At 39.6% G+C, this 20,075-nt stretch overlaps 1 protein-coding gene across 1 annotated transcript; it reads left to right on the top strand.

Annotated features, from left to right (window-relative positions):
- Positions 1–10,075: 10,075 nt before the first annotated feature.
- LOC135462856 (uncharacterized) lies at positions 10,076–19,788 on the top strand. The gene is made up of 12 exons (XM_064740146.1): positions 10,076–10,365; positions 11,179–11,338; positions 12,464–12,634; positions 13,998–14,089; positions 14,459–14,685; positions 15,357–15,613; positions 16,082–16,301; positions 16,655–16,744; positions 17,122–17,324; positions 17,706–17,909; positions 18,390–18,579; positions 19,583–19,788. Exons 1-12 carry the CDS (start codon positions 10,076–10,078, stop codon positions 19,696–19,698), a joined length of 2,220 nt encoding a protein of 739 aa, XP_064596216.1. The 3' UTR covers positions 19,699–19,788.
- The last annotated feature ends 287 nt before the right edge of the window (positions 19,789–20,075 follow it).

The raw sequence follows: 20,075 nt of genomic DNA, 5'->3' as shown, positions 1-20,075 counted from the left end.
AGCTTCTCTGCAAATTTTTTTTTTGAAATTTAAAAAGAAAACAAAGTGCATACATTTAAGGCATTATAAGGAATGCGTAAAGATTTAGAAATCTTCAGTCGATTGGAGTTCTCTTAAACTGGCGGGAAAATGTCAATCATACAAAAGTTATAAGGTGATTGAAAGTCATCACAAAATGTGACATTGCATTTCGTTCGGAAATGTCTTCAAATAGATCAGTTCGTGGCATCTAAAAATGATACCTTACATGAACAAGATTTCTTGTAGAAGATTAGATTTCAAGAGGTTGTTGTCTGGTGGATGTCTGAAACATGGCCTGGTAACAAAGGCCAAATTTTCTATCTTTTATAGACATGGTGCGTACAACATCATGACAGTAAAACCTGTGACCATCGTAACGAAATCTCATGCATCTCATAAACATTAGGTTAACAAAGTATTAGCGTTATTCAGTGACGCTGGTAAATGACTTCGGGAGGACAGTTTAGATTAAACAAATTACTCAGACGGAAAGTATATACTCACAATCTGGAAAATACCAGGCTAAGATATTCACAATCTGAGAAACACCAGACTAAGATACTCACAATCTAGGAAATACCAGACTATGATACTCACAATCTGGGAAATACCAGACTAAGATACTCACACTCAGGGAAATACCAGACTAAGAAACTCACAATCTGAGAAATACCAGGCTAAGATATTCACAATCTGGGAAATACCAGACTAAGATATTCACAATCTGAGAAATACCAGACTAAGATACTCACAATCTGAGAAATACCAGACTAAGATATTCACAATCTGAGAAATACCAGACTAAGATACTCACAATCTGGGAAAAACACAGTCTAGGAAATACCAGACTAAGATACTCACAATCTAGGAAATACCAGACTAAGATACTCACAATCTGGGAAATACCAGACTAAGATACTCACAATCTGAGAAACACCAGACTAAGATACTCACAATCTAGGAAATACCAGACTATGATACTCACAATCTGGGAAATACCAGACTAAGATACTCACACTCAGGGAAATACCAGACTAAGAAACTCACAATCTGAGAAATACCAGACTAAGATACTCACAATCTGGGAAATACCAGACTAAGATACTCACAATCTGAGAAACACCAGACTAAGATACTCACAATCTAGGAAATACCAGACTAAGATACTCACAATCTGGGAAATACCAGATTAAGATACTCACAATCAGGGAAATACCAGACTAAGATATTCACAATCTGAGAAACACCAGACTAAGATACTCACAATCTAGGAAATACCAGACTATGATACTCACAATCTGGGAAATACCAGACTAAGATACTCACACTCAGGGAAATACCAGACTAAGAAACTCACAATCTGAGAAATACCAGGCTAAGATATTCACAATCTGGGAAATACCAGACTAAGATATTCACAATCTGAGAAACACCAGACTAAGATACTCACAATCTAGGAAATACCAGACTATGATACTCAAAATCTGGGAAATACCAGACTAAGATACTCACACTCAGGGAAGTACCAGACTAAGAAACTCACAATCTGAGAAATACCAGGCTAAGATATTCACAATCTGGGAAATACCAGACTAAGATATTCACAATCTGAGAAATACCAGACTAAGATACTCACAATCTGAGAAATACCAGGCTAAGATATTCACAATCTGAGAAACACCAGACTAAGATACTCACAATCTAGGAAATACCAGACTAAGATACTCACAATCTGGGAAATACCAGATTAAGATACTCACAATCAGGGAAATACCAGACTAAGATATTCACAATCTGAGAAACACCAGACTAAGATACTCACAATCTAGGAAATACCAGACTAAGATACCCACAATCTGGGAAATACCAGACTAAGATACTCACACTCAGGGAAATACCAGACTATGATACTCACAATCTGAGAAATACCAGACTAAGATATTCACAATCTGGGAAATACCAGACTAAGATATTCACAATCTGAGAAATACCAGACTAAGATACTCACAATCTGAGAAATACCAGGCTAAGATATTCACAATCTGGGAAATACCAGACTAAGATATTCACAATCTGAGAAATACCAGACTAAGATACTCACAATCTGAGAAATACCAGACTAAGATATTCACAATCTGAGAAATACCAGACTAAGATACTCACAATCTGGGAAATACCAGATTACGATACTCACAGTCTGGGAAAAACACAGTCTAGGAAATACCAGACTAAGATACTCACAATCTAGGAAATACCAGACTAAGATACTCACAATCTGGGAAATACCAGACTAAGATATTCACAATCTGAGAAATACCAGACTAAGATACTCACAATCTGAGAAATACCAGGCTAAGATATTCACAATCTGAGAAACACCAGACTAAGATACTCACAATCTAGGAAATACCAGACTAAGATACTCACAATCTGGGAAATACCAGATTAAGATACTCACAATCAGGGAAATACCAGACTAAGATATTCACAATCTGAGAAACACCAGACTAAGATACTCACAATCTAGGAAATACCAGACTAAGATACCCACAATCTGGGAAATACCAGACTAAGATACTCACACTCAGGGAAATACCAGACTATGATACTCACAATCTGAGAAATACCAGACTAAGATATTCACAATCTGGGAAATACCAGACTAAGATATTCACAATCTGAGAAATACCAGACTAAGATACTCACAATCTGAGAAATACCAGGCTAAGATATTCACAATCTGGGAAATACCAGACTAAGATATTCACAATCTGAGAAATACCAGACTAAGATACTCACAATCTGAGAAATACCAGACTAAGATATTCACAATCTGAGAAATACCAGACTAAGATACTCACAATCTGGGAAATACCAGATTACGATACTCACAGTCTGGGAAAAACACAGTCTAGGAAATACCAGACTAAGATACTCACAATCTAGGAAATACCAGACTAAGATACTCACAATCTGGGAAATACCAGACTAAGATATTCACAATCTGAGAAATACCAGACTAAGATACTCACAATCTAGGAAATACCAGACTAAGATATTCACAATCTGAGAAACACCAGACTAAGATACTCACAATCTAGGAAATACCAGATTACGATACTCACAGTCTGGGAAAAACACAGTCTAGGAAATACCAGACTAAGATACTCACAATCTAGGAAATACCAGACTAAGATACTCACAATCTAGGAAATACCAGACTAAGATACTCACAATCTAGGAAATACCAGACTACGATATTCACAATCTGGGAAATACCAGACTAAGATACTCACACTCAGGGAAATACCAGACTAAGAAACTCACAATCTGAGAAATACCAGACTAAGATATTCACAATCTGAGAAATACCAGACTAAGATATTCACAATCTGAGAAATACCAGACTAAGATACTTACAATCGGGGAAATACTAGATTACGATACTCACAGTCTGGGAAAAACACAGTCTAGGAAATACCAGACTAAGATACTCACAATCTAGGAAACACCAGACTAAGATACTCACAATCTGGGAAATACCAGACTAAGATACTCACAATCTAGGAAATACCAGACTAAGATACTCACAATCTAGGAAATACCAGACTAAGATACTCACGATCTGGGAAATACCAGACTAAGATACTCACAATCGGGGAAATACCAGACTAAGGTAACTTAGCCCTCCACCTCTATAATACGTCACCAGCAGAGAAGTTCGCTAGTATAATTTGGCAATGGTTACGCGAAAAATTCTATAGTATGGCGCTTAAAAACAATGCAGTAAAAATATCACATGTAGAAAAGAAAATCATAGCTTACCTTATACAAGGAATTTGTAGAAGACAGAACTTCAATGGGTTGTCGTCGGGTGCAAGTCGAGGATATCGTCTGGTAAGAACGCCAAATTGCCTACCTTTTATAGAGGCAATATACAGTCGGCGATTGTATCGAAATCACGCGGATGACATAAATATTAGGTTAACAATGTGCTCTATGTCTTTAAATAAAATCGATTAGTGTTTTCGTGCTGATTGTATATGATAAGATTATATAAATCATTCAAGGGCAAAATAAGTCCTCACAAAGACATACCAGACTTTGGTTGGAATTCCCTTTGTCTCATTCATAATGCCTGTAGGTGAATATCGTGACAAAACTATTCTTAGGCCTGAGAGAATATGCTCATTATGTTTGTAATGACACCAGTACCCGAGAGTAACGATGAGAGACAACTGACTTGTTCAACTCTCGGATCAGCGACAGGCTGTACACATGATCAAACAAAGAAACACGAAGACGCTTGAGTAAGTTCAATACATATATTTAAACAAATTAGACAAATAATACAACTGACAATGATATACAAAACAATACAAATAATTACAAAAAAATATAGTGTTTTACTGATGACAGCGCCAAGATCCGGATGAAATATTCAGCAAGTCAGCCCACGTATATATAGGATCAACTCTTAAGAGGAATTCCCAAATCGAGAGCTGACAGTCCGATAAGTGACAAGCTGTAGTGGACAGGGCACGTTGACCTTGGTTGATCCCTAACTGCCTGTAAAGGTGTAACTTTTCAGGGCGAACGAGTTGACATTGGCGTCCGTGATGCTGAGCTGGCGATGTACGTTTTACTCCTCGGAAATATACACGAAGTCACTTTCAGGGTAAACTGAGTTGAAGTGTACGCAATAGCACAAACACACAGTGAGCGTTACAAGCTCCAAAAAACTGTCTCAAAAAATTAGGTAGAGTGCTACGTGCAGATGTATAGACTCATATTTATAGACTAACGTAAAAAAGTTTCTGGATGGTTTGATGGTAAACATATTTACAACACCGACACATATTTCCAGATTGTATACTCTATGTACAATGACACGAAACCCACAAACACCGAAGCCTCGAAAACGCTCGACTAAACTACAGTGCAGGCTATAACGTGCGCAGAGGGGAAAATGTAGGTCTCACACTTACCAGGTAAGCTCAAGAACAAATAATAAAATACATATAACAATATTTAAAGACGGGGTTTTAAATATCTATCTATCATATATCTAATGAAGATGTATGACATATATAGCTGTGGAAAGAGAAAACGGGATATTAAAGATATAACCGATTTAATATCATACTGGAATGTTCTAATCAATACAAAAAGATGTTCAGAAGGCCAATTTGGTAACACGTAACATGCGACCAATTAAGGTCAATCCTTATTAACTGATTAGCAAAACATATTAGATTTTAAACAGATGATAGAACTATAATGACTATATATATATATATATTACGAGGTTTCCCACATGACATAAGCATCACGAAATTCTGTGGGTTTTTTTCGTTTGATAGATTTCAACACAGATTTCTATAAAAAAGGCAATGTTTCTGTAAAGTGCTTTTGTACATGGTTCTCACTACAACGTTTCCTCCGACTTAGGTCATCTCAGAAATCAATAAGTTTTATTGACACGAATATTTATACAGATCCCTATAGAAGAGCTTTTAAAAGATCAATGGACATCAGGTGAGACAAATAATAACAGTTATATACATTACTTCACCCTACACGTAATAACCACTTTTATTTTCCGGTTTCTTTACTTTTTACTCAAAAGTCTTAATACATGACGATAATATTTTTGTCGTCATCTGAGCAATTTTATTTGACACATGCATAGTTTGTTGTGGAATGTAAGATTTATCATGCCACCTATTTAGCAGTTTTAGTTAATTTTCTTCAGTCAATAGATCAGAAATGATTTATGAAGTTCTCAACATGTACGATAAAACAAAACGGACTGTAAAAATCACCTTTTCGGGAACATGAGGTGTGAACATCAAAAAATTTAGACCAATTGTTTTGAAATATTTCTGAAAAGACACTATAGTAGATAAATAAATTTTTTGAAAATATATACATGCGTTGTCCATGATCTACGTCAGCTATTTTCTCACTCATTTGCTGACGAACTGATACACAAATTTATTTTGGTGGAAGCGGGAGGTGATCTAGTGGTGTGAGGCGTGGCCGTTTCAATGGCAATGACACATGCGGTGCGACTTTAAATTCGGCACTGGACGCTGTAGGCGCGGCGGAAAAGGGGGTGATAACGAGTGACTCGGCCCCCTTATTAACAAAAGCTCTCTCAATAATATCCGGCCTTCAAAATCGTTAATCGTTAAGTTAATAAAAAGTAACAAAAAAGGCATAGTGTGAACATAAAAAATTATAGTTGGAGTTAGTATTATATGAACTGTCCAATCAGATCCCATCCTTTACTTTCACAATGTAGACATAAGAGGAAACAACCCCTACAGTAACACATAGTGGAGATTCCTCTAAAGTTGTTTTTCCGCGTTTTTGTGTCCTCGGATCCTCACATTCGTCAACGCATTTTCAGTGTTATGAATGACTTAAATTTTCTACATATGTTTCGCTCGGAATGTTATTAAATCAGGTTTATGCTGATTGTACTAGGACTTTTTTCCATGACACGTAGTCCTACCTAATACCTAGAAATTCATTGTAGCTTTTGATATTTAAAACTGCTCAGGTCCGAGTGCTTGTGAGTAAGTCTTGTGTCAAAAAGCAATAAACGTTCAGCGTCGCATACGCGCCCATAACTGAAATTCAGATTGAATGCTTTATACTTTCCCTTTATGTTGCCGAGTCCGGGTATATACATGTATATATTTACGCGTGTTCTGTGCCTTCTCTGCCACTCTGAACCCTGCTCCCCTTACCCAACCCACTCCACCTCACCCTACTCTCATCTCAGTGCAGATGCAGAGAAGCTAACATCCCGCCTGGGCAAGGAATTAGAGCCGTAGACGGACTCGTGTGGCCGTTTGTGGAGCTTAACTCGTGGTCTTTTACCAACATGGTGTGCATATCAGTATGTCACATGTGGGAAAGTTCGATATTAACTTCTCAATGGTTTCCTCCACCCGTAAAACCCATCGTATAAGTGAACATTCCTTGAGTATGACGTTTAGCAACATTCAAATATAAATAAATAAATGTATTGATGGAAGACGAGTGGTTTGCAACGAACCTTAGACTTTGCAAATGTCCACATAGGCGTCATCGACCGTTTAAGCTCACCAAGACCCCAAGAACAAAGAGAACGACGAAAACCAAAAACCGCTTGGCCAAGGCCAGGATTTAACCCGCGTCCCATCTGACCTAGCTCGATCACGACCTGTTCCCGGCGTAGGCCTACTCCTTAACAATTCAGCGCATTTCCCGTGAGAAAACATGAACAGTTATTACTGTTAGCTAAACGTACATAATAATATTCGCATTTTCTTTCTTACTTTGTACTGGATTTGTCACGATCAGTGTATAAATATTACTTTCCGAGAACTTGAACAGTACCCTTTTATCCCTTTATATATATATATATATATATATATATATATATATATATATATATATATATATATATATATATATATATATATATATATATATATATATATATATATATATATATATATTCTCGGATATATATATGTATAAACATGTGTTGTAATATAATTAATAACGAATTCATCCCAAAAAATGTCCTCCCTGCATAAATTAACTAAGAATAAACAAAAAAGAAATGCATTATTAATGAGCAAAAAGAGTTACATGCGGCACGTGCATTCATAAGCATGAGATATTTGGAATCCTTCAACTGACGCAAGCCCTGCTCCTGCTTGACCTATATAACATCACAATTGTACGTTTGACTGCCTTCACACGGTAGATTGATAAAGATACATTAAGTAATGACAACAGGACTGTGTAAAATAGCACAATGCGCACATTCATTCATCAATGACAACGATATATGTATGCATGCAATGCATCGGTGAGAGGCTCCTGGGTCATTACGCTGTGCTAGCGCTAATCAACTGAGCCATACGACATGTTTACACAACAAATGTACCATGTTTACAAGGTAAACATATAGTACTTATCAAAAACTGTCCAGGTGGTACACCTTGTACCGGCATTTGTACACGGACATTATCTTTTTCTGTTAGTTAAGGTCACATGTTATTACTACAACATCTAGTGTAGCAAAGATATTCTATCCAACACCCTCACTCTAGATTTTTAAATTTTACAATGACAATAGTACTCTTGTAAGTAAATATGGACGCAATATTCACAATTTCTGGCGCTCTACTCCACAGTTGTGTCTAGTTCAGCTTAAGCCAGGGGCTGTGTAATCGTCGCGTTAAATCAGAATGTTGACCACCTTGGAGATATGAACAGTTGTAATCAAAGCTAACGTGGTTACTATTTCCTGCGTTAGCCTGGACCATGCCTTGCGTCTTTCCAAACAACACTAAAAAATTGTTAACTCTTCGCATGAATCCGTCTTAATTTCGTACTTTATATACATTCCTAGTTCTTTGTTAGTTTGTGTTGAACTTTATGCTTTGGGAACAGGTCTTTCGATTATTGACCAGGAACGTCCATTTCGGTTGACAGCTAGTATACGAATGTCTGTTTTGGCGCCTAAATTCACTCAGGTGCCTAGTATCTCAGACAGTGGTATACCCCACGGACAGTGGTATGCCCCACGAATAATGGTATACCTCACGGGCAGTGGTATACCCCAGGTTCTTCAGCTCATTTATTTAAAAAAAAATCTTATTACAAAAGCTGACCGCCGTTTTGTAAGTCGAGAATTCTTAAGGGGCGTTAGACACAATCAAATAAATAAATAAATAAACCGTCATGTAGGAAACCATGACCCGGTCAAAGAGCAAGGATTACATTAAGGTATATAGGAAGGTCACAATGGGATCCAGGTAGGCACTTTGTAAAGTGAGTATCATTGTATATACTTTATCACACTGATATATCGACACAAATCTGATAAATCTCGAAGGTTGTGAATCTATGGTTGACCAATGAAAGCATAAAGATTCTTTTCATTTTTGAAAAAGTCGTCCATGAGTAAGTAGAAGTGAAATTTATATTTAGACAACTGCATTTTGAATTGCTAATAGAGATCATGGCCGCATTTTACAAACTTGAATGCAAATTCAATTATCCTCAAAAAAAGAACACTTTTCACTTCAGTGATAGAAGATGTCATAGTTGAACGTGAACTTATATTTTTTGTTTGTTTCTTTCTTTCTTTCTTTCCTTCTGTCTATCTTTTCTATGCATTTGGGTCTTAACAGCCCTGTACGACTGGAGCCGAAGCCAGCACTGGCTGAACCTGAACTCAAAGCCACCGCATTAAAGTGAAAGACAGCACCTGACTAATGTTTATGTCCACTGAAAGACTACCATTCAAAGTATCTTAAACTGGCATTAAATATTTTTTACATTTTTTCCAACCCAGTAAAAGTTTATTCTTACTTCCTCTTGACACAGTTTCAGTGCGTCTCCATTATCGACAGCAAGGTGACGTCTCGTTTACTCTAGCTCTCTACGCCGAAGGTGTTTTCCGTGCTATAGTCAAAGCAGTAGCCTGTGGCAGATAAAGTTGTGGATTTTGGCGATGAAGGTCCAAGTGTTAAATAGCTTCACTAGCTATGGGTAAACTGACAGGTGGTCGCAGTTCACCACTTACGTATTATCAACTGCCAAATATCATAATGTTGTTTCTGCTGTAGTTCGACTCACTGTAGTGTATTCTTTTACAATGATGAGATTTACCTTAGCCATTGTGCTGCCATTGTGCAAACGTACAAAATGACGCCGTGATACAAAACACAGATATACACTGATTTAAAGGGATGCAGAATCGACTCTGATTGGCTGACAGTTGAGATAGGTTTTTCTGGGTTAAATCTTGCACCCTTGGTCACGTTTGAATAAGTGTACCGTATCTAAAAATCAGCTTAGGCGAGGCATAGCCTGGACTTGCCTATCTCTCTCACTAGCCAATCAGAATCGATTCCGCATCCCTTTAATAGCCATAATAGACCACCATAGATATAGATTATGTGTTCCACATATTGTTCGTTGATTGTTAACAATATTATCTGTCTCGATAACCGTTGAAGTAACACCTTGACGCACTATCATGGTGGCCCAATTTGTGTGGGCGTTGTTGTTGTTCAGCGTGCTGGACTGCCGTTGTGACTATCCGTTCAGGAATGTCTCCTTGCCGTGGGAAGTACGTGTTAATGACTTGGTCAGCAGGCTCACCCTGGATGAGATCGTACCCCAGATGGCCAAAACTCAGCCAGCTCCCGCCATTGACCGCTTTGATATAAAACCGTACGACTGGGATACCGAGTGTTTGAGGGGAGACGTGCACGCGGGAGTAGCCACGTCATTTCCCCAGTCTCTTGGACTGGCGGCATCGTTCAAGTACGTACTGTGCGTTCAGTGAAATCCCTTTCCATACTTACACACTAGGCACCGATGGTGTCAGTACATGCATACTGTGCCTGGGTGAGTAGCGCCATGGCTCGTATATCCGGCATAGTATTCAAGTGAGGCAGCATGATAGTTTTCCCGGCCTGGTACTAAATGTTACGGTATAGAAAAAATGCGATTTTAGTATCCAGACAATCATATGTCTAAAGCTTGAGGCCAATACTGACTAATATGTGGATATGAAAGCTTACACCAGCAAAGGCAGGCCATTGCGCCTACATAACACGAGCATGCTGAATTGGAAACTAATTCAAATAATTAATTTTGCAGTGATCCGACCATGACATAGAATGAAGCCATTACGCACAACAGTTAGAATTCTTACTATAGGCAATTACAGTACATGTACATCCACCCTGCGAGGTAAAAATTCAACATGGAAACACGAGCTTCGTCTGAAAATGCACTTCCACAATCCCGCGGTGGAAGCCGGACCATAACTTTCCAGTCCGTTGAAGCCTGTTACGTTGAGATATCAGGGCTCAGTTGCACAAAATTCTTAGGATTTAAACCCGGTATTAACTATAGTCCAGACTATAAAGTGTCGTTTATTTTCTATAAGGATGAGATTGATATTCAGAGTTAAGATTGGCTTAACTTTAACGTATTTTTGATCAAATGCCTCCTGATACTATAAAATGATTTGTTCTTATTTACTTGAATTTACTATGCTCTGCCCAAATAATGACCACAACCGTTTGGGCTTAACTACATTTACGACAATCTTCTCTCCTCAACACACAGCCCATCACTTGTATATACGATAGCAGAGGTTTCGTCAGTGGAAGTAAGGGCTAAACACAACAACTATACCAAGGCTGGGATTTACGGAAAACACACAGGCCTGAGCTGCTTCAGTCCCGTCATCAACATCATGAGACATCCTCTGTGGGGCAGAAACCAGGTGGGTATTTTCTCATCCCTATCAGGAGACACCCTCTGTGGGGCAGAAACCGGGTGGGTATTCTCTCATCCCTATCAGGAGACACCCTCTGTGGGCCAGGAAGCAGGTGAGTATTCTCCCATTACCATCAGGAGCTTTTTTGTGGGGCAGAAACCAGGTGAGTATTCCTCGTTACCATCCTCATGAGATATCCTCTGTGGGGCAGACACCAAGCGAGTATTCCGTTACCAGTCTTATGAAATATCCTTTGTGGGGCAGACACCAAGTGAGTATTCCGTTACCAGCCTCGAGACATCCTCTTTGGGGCAGACACCAAGTGAGTATTCCCCGTTACCAGCCTCATGAGATATCCTCTGAGGGGCAGACACCAACTAAGTATTCCCCGTTACCAGCCTCATGAGACGGACACCAAGAGAGTATTCCGTTACCAGTCTCATGAGATATCCTCTGTGGGGCAGATATCAAGTGAGTATTTCCCGTTACCAGCCTCATGACATATCCTCTGTGGCGCAGTCACCAAGTGAGTATTCCGTTACCAGCATCATAAGACATCATCAGTGGGCCAGACACCAATTGCATATTCCGTTATCAGCCTCATGAGACAACCTTTGTTGGCAGACACCAACTGACCATTCCGTTCCAGCATCATGAGACATCCTCAGTGGGGCAGACACCAAGTGAGTATTCCCCGTTACCAGCCTCATGAGACATCCTCTGTGGGGCAGACATCAAGTGAGTATTCCGTTACCAGCCTCATGAGATATCCTCTGTGGGGCAGACACCAAGTGAGTATTCCGTTACCAGCATCATGAGACATCCTTTCTTGGCAGACACCAAGTGAGTATTCCTTTACCAGTCTCGTGCGACTTCCACTTTAGTGGGGTAATCGGTTACCTGCCTCATCCTCTGTGGGCAGACATCAAGTTACTAGCCTCATGAGATATCCTATTGTAGGGCAGACACCAAGTGAGTATTCCTTTACCAGCATCATGAAAGATTAGCCTTGATTAGCCATCTATATCAGGAGAAACCAAAGGTAGAATAGAGACATATCCCTCGATGATACAACATAACATAACAAAAAATAATAACTAATATAACCCAATTCCTTGATCCTTTTTTCAGGAAACCTATGGTGAAGATCCGTTCATGAATGGTCTGTACGCTCAGCATTTCGTGGCCGGCTTACAGGGAGATCATCCACGTTACGTCCGGGCAAGCGCCGGATGTAAACATTTTGACGCCCACGGTGGTCCGGACAATATTCCCGTTCAAAGAAGCTCTTTTAATGCGAAGGTAACAGGTTAACTAGTTCAAAGAAGAATGGAGTGATCTTTTAGGTAAAGTTCTGCCACATTCTCTCGTGAAACAAAGCTTTATCTGACCACAATATAGGCGACTGTTTCATTTTGTATTTTAAAACGGACACCCTGAAGTGCTTGCTTTGCAAAACAGTCCTTGTTTCTGTATGTTTCTGTACGTGTATGCTTGGGGTCATATGACAAGAAGGAGTTATTGGGTGCCTCCCTGTGGCAGATCCGCCAAAACGTTGCTGCCACTGAAGGATCTTACCGAAGACACAAAGGACGACACCCCTGCCTCCAGTCACATTATACTGACACTGGTACAACCAGTCATGTTTCCTCCTTTAACCCCACAGTGCTAAGTGAATTTTTTTTAAGTCATCGGTATTATTCGGCCCGGATTTCATCCGGGTCTCCCGACTTTGAGGCCACCGAGGAGATCGTTGCTCTAGTAATAGTCTCTTGAAAGTCTTGACTGTCTGCGTTAATATGACCTCAGAACACTCCATCAGCGAAACAATTATTCCTAAATGTTTCATTTCCAACAACAACGCATCAATCCTTGAAAAATAGGCCTTAGAAAGTTCTTTATCTGTGAAAATTACTAACTCATCGGAGCTCATATAAGAAATGACATTAAAAGAGAAGAAAATTTAAATATCAGTCAAATACCATTGAAAAGAGTATTCATTTCCTCGCAGGTGCATGCCATAAAAAAATTCTAATATGTACCTCAAGTTGATAAATTATGAATAAAGTCAGCACCAAAATCCGCTGTGGGCGATTCCATTTTGCCTAAGAACCAGTCCTGAAGTCTTCTGTGTTAGAAGGAGAATTGCCGTCTTAAACCGCCGAAGTGCAGTTCGTACATTTCCGGTAGAACTCTTCTTCCCAGAAGGTAGCGAACAGTACAGTTCCTTTTCCGCTTGACGATCGGGTTCCGAGTTTACACGAACAAGCAGGCAGTTTTAACGACTCTCACTGGCTGAGAGGCAACACACCCCCAGCATAAATTACAGGTTGTTAAAGATGGAGGACATGATGGACTCAGCGATTTATGCCATCTTTGCCGTTTTCAGGCTTTACGTGTATGGCGAGGGTAAATCGCAAAATTATGCGGCAGGCACCACCAGATAGAAAAAAATATGCCCTTTTAAGCCTATAGTGTCATGTTTTTAAGTTTTCTTCTCCTTTAAATGAATATGAGTCGCTGCCTGTTCAAAAGCTTTTACAGACTCGCTAACGAAAATGTCCATTGAATACCAGTCATCACAGGATAACACACGGTTTTCAAAAACTGACGCGTTTAAATCTTTGCCACAAAAATCATTGATGTCTTTGTTGTTGTTGTACAGGTGACGGACAGGGACTGGCGGCTGACGTTTCTTCCAGCCTTCAGGATGTGTGTCGAAGCTGGAACATTCAGTTTAATGTGCAGCTACAACAGGTACGCGTCCCTCCCACATGGTAGTTTTTTAGGTTGTCGGTTGTCACAAAAATGACCATGACTCGCTTTTTTTCAAGTTTTACCCTCATGTACACCGCCCAGGAAAGGTAACACATAGCTGTGCACTGGTTGTGAATTTTGGGCTGGCGTTCCAATTAGAGGGTGGAATATAGGCGTGACATGTTTTGCATAGCAGACCGTATAGAAATGGCTCACCAGCTGATGGCTATGTTCTCCGACTGTCCCATACAAAAAAGGATGAGAAAACCCAAGGCTGACTTAAAACAGCAAATTGTGTGAAGCGTATTGGCTTAATAAATACCATTTTCCCTTCAAATATTAAAAGCAGACTTAAACTATTTTTTGAAGCTTGAACGGCATTCCCGCCTGTGCCAACAGTAAGCTGCTGACGGACGTGTTGCGTGGGGAGTGGGGTTTCAGTGGTTATGTCGTCAGCGACGGTAGTGCGGTGGAGAATGTGGCTAGAGCCCACCATTACACGAACACCAGCGTCCAGACTGTGGCGGTCTGTGTAAACGCCGGATGTAACTTGGAACTGGAAACACATCAGGACAACGACAGCTATATGCAAATGGGTACAATTCGGCTTTGGCCAGTCATTAATAACTTTACATCCAAAATGCATAAACCATTGTGGGGATTTGAAAGAATGAGAAAATGTAAAAAAAAGTATGAAGAAAGAGAATCGCGTCCTCTGTACTTCTCTAATCATTTTGCTTTGAAGTTTCCCCAAGATGCAGCGAAAGTAATGCATGATGTGCAATAAAAAGGCGGAGGATGAGTATTAGAAAGGCTGCATGCGACAGCAGCACAGTATTTTCAGTAATTCTAGACCTATGAATCTTTTATAGTGGGTTGCTGACTGTAGCATTATATATTCCGTTAAAAAAATTAAGTCGAAAATCGTTAGCATTTCGGAGGTCAGAGAGACATTGAACAAATAAACAGAATGTTGTGATCTGTCTCCCCCATAGAACCAAGAAATGTAACTGTATGTGCTACACAAAGCTGTGGTTTGCTGGACAACAACAGTATGGTGGCTTTCTCTCGGGAAAAGATCTATCTCGTACAGCCTTTCTTTCATATTTTGGTCAATGAATTATTAAACAAATCCTGAACCCTAGAAATAATTTATGGTTAAAACATACTTGCAATTTATTGTTGCTGTTATCCAGGTTACAAGTGGAATTCGTCAACCAAAATTGTTGTGCAACCGTCATGAAAGTTTTTCTCTTTTATCTTCAAGCTGAGGCCGTGTCAGAAGGTATGTTGACGACAGAGAAGGTAGTAGAAAGTGTCAAACCCCTGTTTTACACCAGAATGAGGCTCGGCGAATTTGACCCACCGGAAATGAACCCTTTCACCAAAATTGATCTCAGTGTCATCGAGAGTCCCTTGCACGTGGCCATCTCGCGGGATGCTGCGGTACAGACAATCGTGCTTCTAAAAAATATCAACAACTTCCTGCCATTGAAAGGAAATGGCGACATCAAAACTATCGCTGTAAGAGCAATTTCAAATAACACGCTTAAGACAACGGAAAGGGACATTAAGCAAAGAACACAGTCAGTGGGAATGTAACCCGCCTAAAACAAGTCGGTCCGGCTATGTTACTACTTATTTGTACTTTTCTGTAATACGTTACTGGCTCTGTAGAGTTGTGATGTAGTTCACCAGCCGTATAGAGAACGATATGTTTTTACACAGCTTGGAACCGCCATGTACAGGCAGAAAATCTTGAGAGACCACGCTCATTGTTTTCTATATTGCATTTTTACACCTAACTTGAATGTTACTTGTTCATACGCTACATAAAGGGATGTGTACGCCAAAAAAATCCGAAACGATTAATGAATATGTTAACACCTTCAACATTGAAAATTTTAAACTTTCTATGCAATCCACTCACTTGGCTTCAATAAGGTTTGTCAATAAACTCATTGGTCGATCACAAAGGTTTTCGTATTTCAGGTTGTAGGTCCGATGTCCAACGACGGAAGGCAGTTGTTTGGTGACTATGCCGCAGCCTCCCCCTCAAAGTACATAATCACCCCTTATGCCGCTCTGAAGTCCCTCAGCCCCGACACCCGACAGGCAAATGGCTGTTCATCCCCGTTTTGTACGGATTACAAACCCGCCGACATGGCCGTCATCTCTGGTTCCCAACTCGTCATTGTCTGCTTGGGGACTGGTAAATGATCTTGCAGTAATTTGTATTTATTTATTTAAGTGCCATACTCCACTTATCCGACAGTGGTTAGTTTCATGGGCAGAGCAGACCGAAGTGCCCGACATAAACCACCGGCCTTTGGCATGTTACAGACGAACTTTCCCACAAGTCACATACAACTATAAACATCATATTGGTGGGAGAACATTGGTCTTCAACGAACGCTTCAACTGCACAAACCACCACACAAGCGTCGCCCACCGTTTACTTTGGAATGCATTTGTTGGGGGGGGGGGGGGGGGAGGGTGTAATGAATTTACATGGACTCTAGCTGCTAAATAACATGGACCAATAACTAAATTTCCTTTCCATAGGAAGTGACATCGAAAGCGAAGCTAACGACCGAGCTGACATGAATCTCCCTGGTCAACAGCTACAGTTGCTGCAGGACGCCGTGAAGTACGGTAGGTTAATGGCAAGAGATGAACACGGAGCTGGGAGTTTCTATATTTAGTTTATTTGGCGCACTAAGATGGTCGTGGTTGTCCCGTGGTTATTTGACGTACTCAAGAATAGTTCACAAATATGACGGCTTGTGTCAGGTTTAGCAGTGAAGGAACAAAACGGTGGATCGTGCGTCACCAATAAGTCATATGAAACCTCTTGGCTCACAAGGGCAGCGGAAAAATTTTAATTTGTTTGACCATTTTGACGTTTTGATTTCAGGAGTATGTGTACATACATTTTCATTTCTTTATCTTTTCCCATACACCTAAATCTCGCCTGGTTACAGTATTCCGCAGTCAAACCATATTTTTCTTTACGTAAATATGTATTTCAGCCAATGGAACTCCCGTGATCCTTGTCCTCTTTAACGCCGGTCCTCTTGACATTACGTGGGCGGATGAGAATCCGGATGTTACGTCAATTCTCGAGTGTTTCTTCCCTGCCCAGGAGGCTGGTGCAGCCTTGCTTCAGGTGGTCCAAGGTGTGGCGAGTCCTGCTGGACGACTTCCGTTCACGTGGTACCGGGCAGTCAATCAGGTGATTCGTTGATTCGCGAGTCATAGTTCAGATCGATTCCAGTTTTGGCACATCATCGCATGCGATCTTCATGAGAGGTATACGTAGTACACTGATCGTCGTAGAGTCAGTATTACTGTAATCTTGGTGTCATATCTGGTGTCTTCCAGGGAAGCCTCACTGGGAGTGACATTCTACAGAGACACCATCCAGAAAAGACCGAAATAATGTTGAAACGGAAGTTGAAGTAAGAGAAAACGTTTGCAGGGGTATTTTATTCAGCAATGCTATTATCACAATACAATTATAGAAAAAAATAATAGTCCTTGTAATTATTGGAGAAATTAATCGGTCAGCTGACTATAATGAACGAACGTTTCTTGATTTCATGATTTCTTCCAGACCCCAGGGATTACGAATTACACAATGTCAGAGCGTACCTACCGTTACTTTACCGGAGACCCCCTGTACCCGTTCGGCTATGGTCTGTCCTATACCAACTTCACTTACACAGATATCAGTCTCGGTAGTTCCACAATACTGGCCGGTCAGGAGCAAACCGTGGCCGTCACTCTCCACAACTCGGGAAAAGTCGTCAGTGATGAGGTCAGTTTTCATGTAGTTTTTCATTCTTTTTGTTTATTGTTCAGTATATAGCTGGTTTTGACCGGTTGTGATTTTCATAATATTTAATATAGATCACTCATTACAGTGCAGTTCCCCAATTTTACCATACTGGTTGCAGCCAAAAGAATGAATGTCAGACATTCTTAACATTCTTGTTTTTTTTTTTTCAACTTTATTAACCCATGCTCATAATTATAAGGCATGACATGCATGGTTAAGCAAGGGACAGAGGGAATTACTTTTTCAACGTTTTACTATATTAACGTGTTTATTTTTAAAGGGCGGATATATGGGGAAACAATTTTTTTTGTTCTTCCTTTCAGTGAAGGTGTTATTTTGCTTGAAACGTGGGTTACATGTGTGAAATGTGAACACATCGCAACTTGTGACAACACATCTATCATACTTACTTCCTTATTAATATTTAAACTTCCTCTTCCTTCATTATTGTTTATTCAGGTCGTCCAGGTTTACATCAGTTGGTCTAACGCCAGTACACCCATGCCTAAACTTCAGTTAGTGGCCTTTAATAGAATAGAAAAGTTATCCCCAAACGAGGTTGACGTAAAACTAGCCCTCGAGTTTACGATCCAAGCTCACCAGATGGCGCAGTGGGACGATACTTCCGGACAGTTTTTCATTGAACCAGGTAATTAAGGATATGACTGTATTTTTTTTTCTCAGACAAATATCCCAACAAAAGAAAAAAAAATTGCATTGTTTTAGTAATATTTGACATTCGGATTAGGTTCTAACAAACTCAAATTGAACAAATGATAAGGCTATAAGTACAGTTTATATCTTGTAGGAAAGTATCACATTTATTCTCTTATTTGGCGTCCCAATTTTGGTGACCGCCAGAAAAATTTAGAATTAACTGTCTCCATTTGGAAAAGATTGCCAAAAGTTATTGCAGGACTAATATGAGCGGTAACGTTAGACATTCTTTAGCTGATAGTTTCACGGCATGAAGCTTAAGCCTCACAGTCAGAGTCCTTGTGATTATTGAAAAGGAACGTCCCTACTGGTTGACGCTTGGTGTACGAATGCCTTTTTCGATGCACAGACCCAGGCTGTTTTACTAGTGCTAAAATATTCATGCACTCATGTGAGCGCTAACGACAGACATTTCGACAAAGTTTTGTGTTATCATCTAGATTGTGACCCTGAACCAGTGCGTAACAATATACTGTTTACCTTGAAAACACATAACACGTTTTTTTTATACATAATTCAGGCAAAAAATATTGAGACAAACATAACATTTGCAAGTGGTGAAGACAAATATTTTGGTCATAGCAATATTCTTCAGTGGTTTGTCGACTGATAAAACTGTTTTACTTTAATACTAAATAAGAAACAATAAACCATATCAGTTCCAATGGATGCTTGTCACTAAATGTGTGTTCAAGTTGTTTTAGTATGTGAGACGAACAATATTGTATGACGTGTTGGGTATTAAACAGCTTCCACATGTAAAATACTCACAAGTCTTATCGGGGGGGAATGTTAATCAAGATAGTGTAGTGTCAAAAGAGCAGTTGTCATAAGCTAAAAGAAATGAATAAAGTCTGGTACATACAGACTACGAAATATATTTATTAGCGAATTTTTTCCCCACTATAGTATATTGATTATTATTTTTTCCACAGGTGAGATAATGGTGTACGCCGGAGGCCAACAGCCTGACCAGAGGAAATCTGTCGGCTCTAATGTTCTACAAACCAGCTTCGTCATCAAAGGGCAGAAATATTTAGGCAGTTTTTAATAATTACACACTGTAAATCAACAAAGAAAGAACTTACTGTCTTCAAGTTGTCATGTAATTATATTTGCATTTTATATCGATGTTATTATTACCTGGGTCACGGAATGTGGAGCAGAACCCTTATTTTAGAGAATAATATATGTACTTACTAATATGTTGATCTTGAAAATGTCTGTAACTAGTGGTCTGTCTATGTACAGACGTATACCTACCAAGTCATTGTATATGCGGACTTCGACATGAGTTTATTTTATGTATTTATTTGTCTTACTGTTGTCTAACACGATACTCAAAAATGATTTGAGGCTATCCAACGTTTTTCAAAGGCAAGACCTTTTTAAAATGCGGAAGTGAAAATGAAAAAATTTGATTCCAGT

This window comes from Liolophura sinensis, chromosome 1, assembly GCF_032854445.1.
Source record: "Liolophura sinensis isolate JHLJ2023 chromosome 1, CUHK_Ljap_v2, whole genome shotgun sequence".
NCBI lineage: Eukaryota > Metazoa > Mollusca > Polyplacophora > Chitonida > Chitonidae > Liolophura > Liolophura sinensis.
The sequence above is the reverse complement of the archived record's forward strand: the minus strand, read 5'-3'. Positions and strand labels throughout refer to the sequence as shown.

Excerpts from the sequence above, each read along its gene's own strand:
- LOC135462856 (XM_064740146.1), top strand. The coding sequence starts at position 10,076 with ATGGTGGCCCAATTTGTGTGGGCGTTGTTGTTGTTCAGCGTGCTGGAC. Across the intron at positions 11,339-12,463 it reads CTCTGTGGGGCAGAAACCAG|GAAACCTATGGTGAAGATCC; the intron begins GTGGGTATTTTC and ends TCCTTTTTTCAG. Across the intron at positions 15,614-16,081 it reads GCGACATCAAAACTATCGCT|GTTGTAGGTCCGATGTCCAA; the intron begins GTAAGAGCAATT and ends TTCGTATTTCAG.